Genomic DNA, 14,257 nt, shown 5'->3' on the forward strand with positions numbered 1-14,257 from the left:
GTTATTTAAAAAATCTCACAAAACATTTTCTATAACAAGTAAATTAATGATAATAAGTTTGAGTCAAAAAACGTCTTTAATAAAGAATCTAAAATAAAAATGTCTTCATTATTGTGTGTAGAAAAATTGAATCACGTTATTAGAAATATAACAAAATTTTAATTANATAAAGAATCTAAAATAAAAATGTCTTCATTATTGTGTGTAGAAAAATTGAATCACGTTATTAGAAATATAACATTAAATAGATACAATTTTTATTTAACTATATGCTCTTACACTAAAAGTAAAAATCATCGTAGGTATTTATATACATATAATATTCATCTCACATTCGTACATGTCAATAAAAAAAATATTTAAAAGAAAGTAGGAACTATTAAGGTACATGTGTCAGTTTTTAGTTGCCTCGTTGAAAACAAACAAGGTTGTGTCAATTTATTTTTTCGCGCGGCAGATGTTTTGCCACATCTTCACTCCAACGTAGCGAATATAAATTGTGTGTGATGTCGTCCATGGCCTTGTCGTGATGTTTAAAAACAATGTTAAAGGTAAATGTTGTCGATGATTATTGCAAGGACGATAGTACTAGATACATTTTCAAGAGAAGTATTCATCGATTTCGTGAAAATGCTTACCGAGGGTTTCCGGCAGAGAAACGTACACGTGTATGAACATGGCCAGAGAGGCGGCGCCGAAAACCATGAATACTCCTGTAATGGATATGGCGTCCAATACGAATGGGAACACTTTGAATACTAAAAACATCACGACGTACGCGTAAGAGATCAGAAACCCACCGACTGTGGCCCTGTCTGAAGTTGGCAGAAGTTCACTGACCAAAGTCCAAGGGAACGCTACGACGCCCAACGTGCTGCTGATGGTGAACAACATAATGCCCATTAGAGGAAATGTCTCCGTCTCGCTAAAGTTCCATACAGACCATTGAGCCGGGTCACAGTCATCTACGTCAACACGCGAAACGTAAGTGACAACGACCATCAGTGACGAGCACGTCATTCCCAGCGACGAAATCATCATCAACGGTCTACGGCCAAATCGAAGTGACAACATGCTCGTAACGACGCTGAAGACAAACCGAATTACGCTTAATGCAACGAAAGCGCTCATTTCATCCATAAATCCATTAGGCGCTATCGCTTTCAGCGTCGGTACCGCGTAGATAACTACTACGTAACATCCGCTTAGTTGCTGTAAAAGTAACATCAACGCGAGGATACTCACAGGCTTCAATACACGTTTGGACAAACGACGAGAAAGAGCAGATTTGAACAAAAATGGAGTAGCTGGAGATAAGTTCAGTCGATTCCATTCCTCCGTGTAAAACTTTCAGTTTCATGTAAAAGAAAAAATATAAAAATTACTTAATGTCATAAAATAATTTTTTTTAAATTCCAGTCAATTAAAAAAAAAAAAAAAAATTACTACATAAAATGGTACCGAATGACATTGAAACGCGTGATTAAACTACACAAACAACTGTGTAATTTATACTGTTTGTTTTATTGAATACTTATAATCATTATGAATTCACATATAAAAGCGATATTACGAAAAGTACAACTGTCATTTTTTAGTTTTTTCGAAAAGACCTTTTATTTTTGTATTGTACATAATTCAATTGAGTTTGAAAAATTATTTTTAATAATCGAGAGCAATTTCATTAATTTTGATTTCAAAAATAATTGACCAGCCTTCTACACAGTGAAAAAATATATCTTACTCGATTTGACGAATTTCGACAATAGTAGTACGTTTTATAACATCATAAATCAAAAGTATAAGATAAGTTAAATATGAAAAATTATTTTCGGTTAGTACTTTGTTTGACGGATAAAGAGCCTTTAATGATCCTTTCGCTCTATAAACTTGTTCGTTTCGAAATTTGATGAGCCAAGATGGACTCTCCGGCAAGAATAGAAAAATGAATATCATGGTAATGAAGGTAAACACAAAAAAAATGGCGTTTGCAACGTTCCACGAAACCATACGACCAATTAGTGCTGCAAAAAGGATGCCAAACGAAAAAAATACACTGTTTAGCGACAAAAGCGCTTGTTTGTAAGACGACATAGCTATTTCTGATATATAGACCATTGCCACAGACGTCATCCCTAAAATGTTTATTCATTTATATTTGCAAACGATTTACTATTTTTATCATAAATATTAATGTATAGTAGTACCTCCACCGAAACCGGCCAAAAATCTACACGCGTACATGAGATCGGAATACTCTGGAAATACAGTTGACATTAGAGCTATAGACCAGGCTAATAATAGTGGTATACAAGACAATAGACAAGCTTTTCTTCTTCCAATACGATCCATAATCATACCGACCGATATCGCACCAACTGGTATACTCAATACTAACACACCCACTGAAAAGTAAAATAATTAAAACCTTTAATCCACGTAACATGTTTTTTGTTTTAAAATTGGTTATTTACTAGAAAAATATCATATTCAAATATTTTGATTTTAATACCAATTTTCAATTTATTTATGTTTATTGTCCTCTCTTAAAGCTAATGGTTGCGTCAGAAAAGACGGAAAAACCAGCGTACAAAATCGAACCCTGATACCAACACTACGAGGCACGGCGCGTTACCGACTCGGCTAAGTTGCCCAACGTACACTAATTGTTTATTATATGGATTTACAATTAACTTTGAACTTGTATACATAATATACAATATAAATATTTCAATACAAAAAGATAAAAATTCTGATAAAATATTACACGAAAAAAAATACACTAGAAAAACTTTTTGAAATAAAATTTAGTTGATATTTAAAGATTAACACTATTATGATTAATTTATAATTGTGTAATAATTTAAATTAAGAAATATTATGTTCGCAATATCATATATTTTTTTTAAACGCAATTAGTTTAGAATTTACATATTTTTGTCAACAACGATCTGTGACAATATAATATAAAATAATCTGTTTTATTCTTTATTAAGCATTGACATTGAACTAATAGCATGTTCAAAGTGGCGTGCTTAAATTACACCAAATACAGTTGTTATCTGGATAGGAAGTCTTAGATATCATTTAAAATAACTTTTTAATACAGGTTATAGAGCAAGACAATTTTATCATAGAACACACAAATTATGTGTTGAACAACTTACTTAACCATGACAGTTCAGAGTAATGCTCCACGTTTTTATTTTTCAAAACAAGATTCAAGTAAGTCATATTAATTCCCGGCTGAGCAACTAACAAAAGAGCTACGACGCTAGCCAAGACCTGAAATGGATGTCAAATTTTGAGTAAAATTTTTATTGATTGTATACTTAATCTAATGAATAGATATACCTGTGGATATAGTTCTTCCCACGTAAGTCTTCCTTTGTCTGCGGGTTCGTCTTCTTCAAGTTCATTATTGTTTATGGTTAAACTAAATTCAATTCTACACGAAAAATAAATTAAAAGAAGAACGTAAGGCAAATTTTATTCCATTAGAAGAAAGTTATAATGTTAAATGGATTTGTAAAATACTACTACTAGTTTATAATTGTATTTTGATCTCATATATTTTTTCCAAAAATTAGGCATTGTAAATTATACTCTCATTCATTGACAAAATAAATATAAAAATGCGTCAATATGGAAAAATCTTTCAATAATTAATCGACGAGAAATTAAAACTTACTACAAAAGGAGTAAGTGAATTTTAAACAATTTTGCAGAAGTATCATTTAAAAATCTTAATTGCTGTAAAATTCTAAATTTTAAAATACTATAAAATAGTAAAATTTCAAAATTTAATAGTTATCGATGATATAACAACATTTAGTTTTTTATATTTATTCCATATTTTAATTCACTTTCATCAAAAATGTCCACTTACTTTTTTTGTATAACAAACAATCGAAATCATAAAAAATGGTGAATATATGCCATTAACAATATATATTTTTCATGTACATTTGAAAGATTAGCAATTAGTAGGCAAACTACCAAATCAGTAAGAACACAAATTCGAAGACCCTTCGAGCTATAAGGCTTTGTACTCGTAATAGAAATCAGTAGAAATGTTTAAATATTTATTATTATTAAATTTAAATATGTAATATTAGAAAACATAATTTTGAAAAGTGAGTATTTAAAAGATTAAAAAAAACAATACTGTCCACTAAAAATACAGATTGGGAGGAACTCTAAGAAATAAAAAAATTTCTGTTCTTAATTAGTGTTAAAATAATTGATTTTAAAATCGATATAAGACCTTTTAAACATGAGAATTAAAATCCAACAGTTTTTAGTATTGAGAAAAAAATTTAATTAATGGGGTGAATGTCATTAAAATTATTATTCTCTAAAATGCATTTTTGTTTTCACTTCTGCCAATAATCAAGAATTATATTTACTTGTTAGTGCCATATAAATTAAAATCCTTTACGTTAACACTCAGAATAATAAGATGGTATACAATAGAAATATATCATTATAATTTTCACAGCCAATCAATTGCAGTATCAAATTTTAAAAAAGACTCACAAGAATTTTTTTTTAATTATGTTATCATTGAGATACTAGACTGGAGTATTAAGTAATGGACAGTATTGCGTTTTAAATTTTAACTGAACCAAAAATTAGCCTGATAAACAATATATAAACAATTTTATCACTTGGACGGCACTTTGTGTTGATGTTTTTGTAATCCGATGTACAATATTTGTACTTACTGTCTTTTCGATTGATACGTTTTCCAAGTCGAAGAATCGCTGTGAAGTAATGGTGTTACGTATGTGCTTTCGATTTCTGCGACCATGTTTGCGTCAAAAGTTGAACTCGAATACAACAAAGTAGTAAATAATCAATCTAAGAATGCTATTAAAACAAAGTAGATTCATAGGATTTCCCGTCACATATTTTTCCAAACTTACGCGTTATCACCGTATTAAACAACAAGCATGGTTTTTGTTATTCAAGTAAAACGTAATTAAGTGGCAAATGAACAAAAATAGACCGCATATTATTCACCGACTGTTCCACACTAATTGAAACGTTATCGGACTTATTGAAATCTAAGATTACCCTACTAGGCTATTTTTTTAACGTGTACATGATTTTTGTTTAATATGATTATCGGACAGCAATTGATAAAAGAACAAAATATTAGGCGTTTAGATTTAAATACACAATTATTATCACTACATCTATTATTACTACTAATATTTTGATATAATTGCGTATTAAAGTAAGTTGTACATTTAATAATAAATATTATTATTGCAATGTTATATATTTGTTCATACTACTTGTAAAATTTTAGTTAATACTGTTAATAGTATGTTTAAAATGAAATAGTAATTTAATATATTAGCTGTTATTTGATACTGAAATTTAATTAATGACCAAGTATTTAATCCGTTCTTCAATTAAAATAAATAAACAAACTATTTGTAACGTTGAAAAATTTTAACTTACTGGGAAATTAATACATTTTTTCATTCGCTAAAGTTACATTAATTTTGAAAAAGGTACGTTTAGTAAAATTAAAAGCTAATTAGTGTATACCTGTAAACTTGGTTAATTTAAAATTAACGAGAAAAAAACCTAACTTTATTTCTATTGTATATATTTTTAAAAATATTCTAGAGGTTATTACATTATTTGTTTGGCGTTCTCTCTGATAAGCTATGCTAGTGATAGGGAAGACGGAAACAATACATAGCTCAGCACGACGGAATCGAACCTTGATACCTATGCGCCGAGAAACGACGAGTTCCCGACTGAGCTGTGTAGGCCGTCTACTTAGCTCAAGTATTATCACAATTTCTTCTTCAATTTAAGATATTCCTATGTTCTATATGATGCTGGTAATTTAAATCAGGTTAATTATATAAATTAGTAAAGAATTAAAAATTAATCATGATTTAATTTTTTTATTTAAGCATTACATACATAACTGTAATTTAAATTTGTACAATACTTCTGATTTAATTATACAACCAAAACAATAATATAATTAGAACAAAAAATTTATGTGGTACTTGATTGAAACAAGAGTATTGTTTGAAATCGATTTACCTAGAGTAGTCAATGAAAACGAATAATATTGAATTGATTGCTAAACAAGTAAAAAACATTAACAGTATTTGTAATAACAATTTTGATAAGAAAAAAAGTGTCATTGACTCTATTTTTAAACAATCATATCTTATTTGAATATTTATAATTGTAATTTGTATTTTTGCATATTACATTAAATTATTGATCTACAACTAGACACTTCGAATTATGTTAATTACATGACAGCGTTTGTCTCACAGGATTTTTATTTCTACTATTTTGTATCAGTGGCGTATTTAAGACTATTTCAGGGGAAGGAACATTATTAAAATAAATATTATACATTAATACAAATATATCTTAGTGGGCCATTACCCCTATCGACTCCCCACAAATTACGACACTGTAAAGCATTAAATAAGTTATTTACAGAATTTTATTCAGAAAGAAATTTTATTACTTCAAACATAGACTTATAATCACTAGAAACAAATAGAACACAAGTTAATGACACGAAAAAAAATTCTTTCTTAATATTCGAAATAAAATGTAGTATTTGCCTACTCTAAAGTATTTTTTTTAAAGTATTCTTCGATTTGTCGAAAGCTTTTTCCAAGAGACTCTGGTAGAAGTGTATATACGTAAAATATTGTCAATAGCGAAACTGTTCCAAAAACAGCAAACATTTTAACAACGCCAATAATGGCTAGCAAATGAGGAAATGTGCAGAGGGTAACAAACATAGACAAATAGCCATAGGAAACAAGCATACCCCCACCAATCGCCCTAACAGACGTAGGCAATAGTTCACTAATCAGCGTCCAAGGGAATACGAGTACACCGAATGAACCACAAAGCACGAACATCATTACTCCAAAAAGTGGTACGGGCATGTTGAATAACCCTATTTGTGGATTGATCACAGAATGTGGATCATACGTTAATACTACCACTACAGATGACATAAACATGCCTAAGCTAGATGCCATCATTAAAGGCCTACGACCAACATAAAAAGACAACACGGATGTAATGACGCCACCTGTAAATCTTATGATTCCCAACAACGCCAAGGCTTCCAGATCATCAGCTGATCCATTAGGCACAATTGATTTGAATATTGGCAACGCATATGATATAGTCATATAAGCACCACTCCACTGTTGTAACGTTAATAGACCGATCAAAATCAACGTTGGCTTGTATGCAACTGGATCAGATCTTAAAGTAGCGAAGAATTTTTGCTCCGTTTGATTTACTGAGAAGTTTCTGTCAGTTAAACGGCCCCATTCGGCAGAATATGCCTATAAGAAAGGAAACTAATTATAAATGAAATGTGTATACATCATTGTGTGCAACTTTACATTTTCGTTGGTTGGATAAATTTTTTTGATTGCTTTTTTAGCTTTTAATATATACTCTGGACCTTTCAGCTTCAGTATCCAGACTGGACTTTCTGGTATAAATATAACTATCAATGCCATATTAGTCACAGTAAGTGCTATAAAAGTTATTGTGATAGCCAGCCAGCCAAGAAAATTTATCAGTACCATGGATAACAATATACCACCAGAAAAAAATACACTGTTTAATGATAAAAGAATTTGCCTGTAAGAAGGATGAGCAATTTCTGAGACGTATACAATGGCTACGGTTGACATACCTATAACATTGTTAATCGCACGTTTAATATACAACTATTATAAACATGCCATTTTATACTACAAGATAGAATATACATGCTCACCACCAGTGGGGAATCCAGAAAGTGGATTATGAGTATCATAATCCCCTTAAAATAGGTGAACTATCAAAAATTTATTTTCTAGTTTAAAAATCGTATAGCTACATCATAGCAAAAACATAAGCCACGGCATTTAATAAAATAAAAATTGAAAAGCATTTGATAAAATTAATAAATACTAAACTCACCTGAACCAATACCAGCACACAATCTGGATAGATAAAATAAAACAATATTATTTGAGTTTGTGACTAATGCAAGTAGCCATGAAGTAAGTAGTGGTAGACATGACCAGAAACAAGCATTTTTTCTACCAATTCTATCCATTAGTGGGCCAATTAAAATAGCTCCGAGGGGTGTACTTAAAGCTAACAAACTAGCTTAAATATTAAAATTAATTAATTTTTTAATTAACTTATTAATTAATAATTTATTTAAAAAATTAACAATAAATTATTTGAATATTAATAATATAAATATGATACTTACTAATCCATGAAAATTGAACTTTTGTTATGTATGGCAAATGATGCAGTAAAATATTTGAATACGCCATATTAATTCCCGGTTGAAGAACTATTAAGAAGGCTACAAAACTAGCACTTATCTAAAATAAATGTCAAGCAGATAAAATTTTAATTTTGGGTTTGTACACATATTTTTCAACACATATATTAAAAATGTAAAAATTGAAATTAATTTTCTCTTATCGAATGAGTTTTCTAATAAAATCTTCGTGATAATCATGGCTCGGGATTTATAACATTTGCTTATTTTTATTGTTTTAAACAGAAGCGTACATAATACCTTTTTTTTAGTTAAACTTGCAAGTTTAAAATTGATATCATTAAGTACAAAATTGTATGAATATTTCAAAAATGGTTTTGTTTGAATTGAAATATGGCCAGAAACTTTATATTTACTATTAACTGTAAATTTATGTAAAAGGCCCATAGTTTTATTAAAATCACTTATTATATTTTAGCTTCGATGCGAAGCTGAGAAGGTATTGGTTTTACTAAGATGTGTTTATTTTTTTTTTTTTTGTGTCTGTTACCACTTTTTCTCAGCTCTCACCGAACGGATTTCTTTCAACGATACGTCAAAAGATCACAAATCGTATCTAGTCGAAGATATTACCCTTAAAAATTGAAAAAATTTCCCTCGTTCCCCGTAAATGGGGGAAACCTCCAAAAAAATTACAAATTTAAAAATCGCTAATTTTCGTAATTTTTTCAATTTTTTTTACTAAAATTTGCCGTAACTTTTTCAAAAATGAACATATCAATATAATTTTTTTTATTTATAGATGCTTGATGTCTTTATCTATCATTTGGTATATATTTTTTGTAAATTTGACACTTAACCTGCCCACCGGAGGGGAATTAAAATGACAACTTTTTTACAAAAAATTAACTTTTTCAACTTAACTTTTGAAAATGTTCCGGAAGGTCTAACACTTTTATATATATTTTAAATTAAAGCTAATGTAATGTACTTTATTATGAAAAAAAAATATTCAGACTCTAGTTCCAGTTAGTAGGATTTGCTTAGCATTTCCATATATTTAACTAACATTTCCAGTTGTTATGAATTACATCAAAATTTAAAAAAAGTATTTTATCGAAGAATTTCATTTTGTATTTGTAAATTTAATGACAATTTTCTTCTTCTTCTCCTTCGCATTTTTCCCACTTATCTAAATTCGTATTTAAACCTCCACTTAACACGATATACCTTCTATACACACACTATAAGTTTATATATTAGCTCCAATTACATCCAATCATCTCTTTTTTGGCCTCCTTTTATTTTTTTTCCTTCAACATTTAATTCTATAACTGTTCTTACAGCTTTCGATCTTTTATAATATAACCGAACTATTTTAAGTGGTGCTATCCATAATCGACTCTACTCTTATATTTTCTCTTACATATTATTCGTACCTTATCTTCTTTCGTCACTTCACTAATCCATCTAAGCATTTTTATCTCTGTTACACTCATTCTTTGCTCAACTTTCTTATCAACTGTTCCGAACCCATATAACATAGTTGGTGAAGCTAAATTCTTATATAGCCTCATTGGGATTTTCTTATCCCACAAAACTCTTGATACTTCTCTTTACTTAATCCACCCGTATTTAATCCTAGTTTTCACATTTTCTTTAATACCACCATTATTTTCTACAAATGATCCTAAATATTTAAAATTTCCCACCTCATTTATCACGTTCTTGTTTCATTGCTCTCACGTTTTTATTCGTAAAATTCATATTCCATATATTCTTTCTTACTTTTAGTAATCCTTAATCCCTTATTCTTTCAAATCCCAATCTTCATATCTTAAGTCTTTAGTTACCTTTCACCCTATTTACTCCATCATCACTATATCATCAAAAACAACTTTCACTACAGTCTCATTCTTTGTATTTCTTTATCTTTTTCAAATCTTTATATTATGGCTTAAAAGCTTTATGCGTCTATAATTACCACATTCCTTTATTTCTCTTTTGCCTTTAAATATGGATACACAAAACTTTTCCTGCTCTTTGGAATTTTTCCTTCTATTAAGATTTCATTGAAAACATTTTCATTCACATATCCATTGGTATTTCATCAAGTTCATTGTGTTTTTTCTTTTTCATCTTTTTCGCAGCCTCCTATACCTCCTTCTCACTAATTTAATCTATTAGTCCTTTATTCCACGAAATATCTTCTTAAATATTTCTTGAATAATGCGCATCAGTAATTTTTTTAAATAATTTTTGTATCTCTTTTTCACTTACTCATTATTTGTTAACATCTTATCATTATTTTTAACACCAAACATTTTGAAAATTCTTGGATTATTATTTTTTAAACTTCACTAATCTATAATGTTTTTTTTATTCGACTGTTCCTAACTTATCTTACAATTCATTATATCTTTTACACTTTTCCTAACTTACTGTGCCTTTTGCTTCTTTACACAAATTTTTGTGATTTATTTAACGTATTTCCGCTCTTCTACCATACTTTAAATTACTTTTTTTTATTTGCTATAATTATCTAAATTTCCTCATTCTACCATCACATATCTTTGTTTTCTGGTATTCTCTCCTACTCCTATTGACAATCTCCTTTGTGGATTCTTTACACAATCGGTTGGGTTGGGCAATTTTATTCCACACATCATTTATGTTTCCTCTAGAAATTCCTCACCATTTTTTCTTTTACTATTATAAAGAACTCTTTTCTCCTTTAAATTTCTGCATTTAATCCTCCACTCTCTTCCTATGTTCTTTATAGATTTGCATTCATTTTTCCTACTACATCACACCTTATAATCATCTATCTATTAATATTGTCACACCCTTGTCAGGGATAACATTACAATTTTTTAACACGCTTATATTAGTTTCACCTGTATGTATGTATGTATGTATGTTTGTAACTTTTTACTCACCACGCGTTATCGCATATTCCGTCGTCTGTGGCCTTGAGACTAGACTGCCATAACGCATTCACCCCACCCCACGCCTCTCTTACCACACGACGGCTACACTATTCCTGTATAAATTTATTTTTGGTTATCGTACCCGTACACGCGTACTTGTCATCAATATTATATATATATATAAACAAATTTTTATTTTGACTGGCCAATACCATCCGCGTGTCATACGGCTTACGTATACAGGGTGTTCAGTAAGTCAGGAAACGGATTTCTATTGTTCTCATTGTTTGTAACAATGAGAACAATAGATACCCGTTTCCTGACTTACTGAACACCCTGTATATTCCAACCGTCGTTTATACCTCAGGTATAACGTTAGTCCGAACCGCCCGCCTACAAAACACAGCTATACCTAGTGCATGATACGTTTATGTACTTAAGTCGCTTTACTTGTATATATATATATATATATATATATTCTAATTACTATTAAAATGTATATATTAACACGCTTTATTCTAATTAAGAGATATAAAGTATTCATTCCGATTACGAGGAATAATTTCCGTATCGTCATTTTCCGTCACTACCTCCACGTTCCGGGAGTGAGTAATTTGCGCGCCTGCTGCTTTCCTTGGATGTGGTAGCCGTTTCTCTGACTACCTCTCCGGAATCGAACTCTGATTTCCCGTTACCCGTTGCAACCATGATATTGATATTAACTATTATCATAACATAAAACTAAAAAGTGAAAAATAAATATAGTTTAAAAAAACTAAAAAACACGCTTTTAAAGCACATCGAACTAAAAAGTTAAAAATAATTTTTAAAATAAGCTTAAAATAATTATGAACAAAAAATACTAGTATTATTGTGATAAAAACGTCGGGCGCTCAATATACAAAAAATATGGCACAAAGCACCCACGCTTTTATCACAATAATACTAGTATTTTTTGTTCATAATTATTTTAAGCTTATTTTAAAAATTATTTTTAACTTTTTAGTTCGATGTGCTTTAAAAGCGTGTTTTTTAGTTTTTTTAAACTATATTTATTACTGGCTTTATACTCTCTCTCTCTTTCTTTCCTATAAAATAATCCATCTGTAATCTATTATTCTACTCTTATAAATTATATAATGCTTTTTTCTCTTCCAAAATAGGGTATTGACTACAGCAAGACCAAACAATACTTTAAATCTAGAGCATTTTCTTCAGTTTTATTATCTCGCTAAAACAATACCCTATTCTCTCATTATTAGGACCTACAATAACTATAATAGACTATAATTATCTGTACACCTTTTACATTTTAAGCATTTTAAGCATCTTGTGTATCTATTTATTAATAGCTTAGTTTTAAGGAAAAATAAAATATGTTTTTAAATATTACCTGAGGATACAAATCACTCCACGACAATTTTGTAATTACATCATTACTTTTGCGTTTTATAGAAATATCATCTTTAATCCTAATTAAAATAATGTTATAACATCATTATATATTGTCGTAAAAAACTTTACACAATTAAAAATATAAATGCACATCAATCTATTGCCTATTTACTATATTATTTAAGTAAAATAACAAAAATACTTTTTTTAATTCTTATTTATATTTTTTTAATGTTTTTAAAGAATAGGAATAGATTTAATAGCGCTAAATATTTTTATTTTGTTTATACTGTATCATAATATTTTTATTAAAGTATCGTATTTATAAATCCAAAATGTAGGGAAATGTTTTAATTAAAAAAAAAATATGAATGATTGCATTCCTCTGACCCTGTCCTTAATTATGATCCTATTTTACAATAAGCTAAATTTATATCGTAAATTTCTTAATTCACACTGAGTCATTAATGAAAAAGCTTTGAAGAATATCAGATGTACGAGTATAACATTAATTTACCTTTCAACATTCTTTTTTAAAACTCATGCTTAGATACTTCCGCTCGGCGGTTAATTTATCCAGTTTTTCGAAAAAATATACATTATAAAATAAATTATGCTTATTGATCAAATGTAACAGGTTATATAAAATAATGAAGAAGAAAATTTTTTTTAAATGTAAATTCCTAAAATTTTGGAAATTTAAATTAGTTTATGAAGGAACTAGATCTTTATTTTATTTTAGAAGTTATTTTCAAGACCACTTACAAGTAAATTTTAAAAAGCATGGTAAATTCGCATTGAAGCTAAAAAATTAAAGGGGCAAAATCCCAACTAAAAAAATATTTGAATACAATAATAAATATTGTTTTATAAATTTTTAGTAGGACTACGACCAGTTTAAAGGAACTAATTAATCTACTTAAGTTTTCCTACTATTCATGTCTATACATGGTCAATATAACTTGTTATAATACAACTAATACAAATAATAATTCTAACATATATAAAATACATAAATAAATGTGTTATTAAGAATATTATCAAAATGTGTACGAGATTAATCGGGTTAATAATAAAACGTCAGTAGTAATGAATTGGACTTTAACCTTACGTTTTTTCTTTTTCAACGAGATTATTAGAACTGTTTTGACAATCATACTTGTGATTTAGAAGCTGAGTTTCTGACGTGTTTTCTATAATTCAATATAAATAAAATAAATACATTATATTCTACTACAAGTTCATAAATTATTCATTGTTTTAAGTAAAATTTAACATATTTTTACGAACCACAATTTTCCATTGAAATTATTGTAGTTTTGGTATGGTTCAGACATTCTTTGTCGTTGTTAATTATACCCATCTGTATGTAACAAAAATTTTATTTAAAACGCTTAGTAGTTTTAAGTTTACATCTCAGTTTTAGTTTAAAAATAAGTCGTTTGACAATTGAAAGATAAAATTTTAATATTTATTTAACATCATTATGGTTTTTTTTAAATCTAAGTTTGAAATAAATTAATAAACGAACATGTACAGTATACATGGTTAATCATGTAGTTGGAGACTAAGCTGGTGATAGAGTCAGCTGTTATAAATAAATACCAGTTAAGAGTTATCTAAA

The 14,257-nt window shown here is 28.8% G+C and overlaps 1 protein-coding gene across 1 annotated transcript; it reads right to left on the reverse strand.

The window, feature by feature from the left end:
• Positions 1-221: 221 nt before the first annotated feature.
• Positions 222-14,212, reverse strand: LOC126908292 (uncharacterized). Its single transcript, XM_050690206.1, has 13 exons — positions 13,924-14,212; positions 13,745-13,826; positions 12,632-12,710; positions 8,291-8,408; positions 7,990-8,181; positions 7,422-7,720; positions 6,622-7,361; positions 4,728-4,856; positions 3,355-3,448; positions 3,168-3,285; positions 2,208-2,405; positions 1,843-2,135; positions 222-1,347 (listed from the first exon to the last, which is right to left on the reverse strand). The coding sequence occupies exons 1-13, from the start codon at positions 13,994-13,996 to the stop codon at positions 601-603; spliced, it is 3,162 nt and encodes a 1,053-aa protein (XP_050546163.1). The 5' UTR covers positions 13,997-14,212; the 3' UTR covers positions 222-600.
• Between the last annotated feature and the right edge of the window lie 45 nt (positions 14,213-14,257).

Source organism: Daktulosphaira vitifoliae, unplaced genomic scaffold (genome assembly GCF_025091365.1).
Source record: "Daktulosphaira vitifoliae isolate Bord-2020 unplaced genomic scaffold, ASM2509136v1 Scaffold_5, whole genome shotgun sequence".
Classification (NCBI taxonomy): domain Eukaryota; kingdom Metazoa; phylum Arthropoda; class Insecta; order Hemiptera; family Phylloxeridae; genus Daktulosphaira; species Daktulosphaira vitifoliae.

Excerpts from the sequence above, each read along its gene's own strand:
- LOC126908292 (XM_050690206.1), bottom strand. The coding sequence starts at position 13,996 with ATGGGTATAATTAACAACGACAAAGAATGTCTGAACCATACCAAAACT. Across the intron at positions 2,406-3,167 it reads CTCTGAACTGTCATGGTTAA|TGGGTGTGTTAGTATTGAGT; the intron begins GTAAGTTGTTCA and ends TTTACTTTTCAG. Across the intron at positions 2,136-2,207 it reads TTTGGCCGGTTTCGGTGGAG|GGATGACGTCTGTGGCAATG; the intron begins GTACTACTATAC and ends TAAACATTTTAG.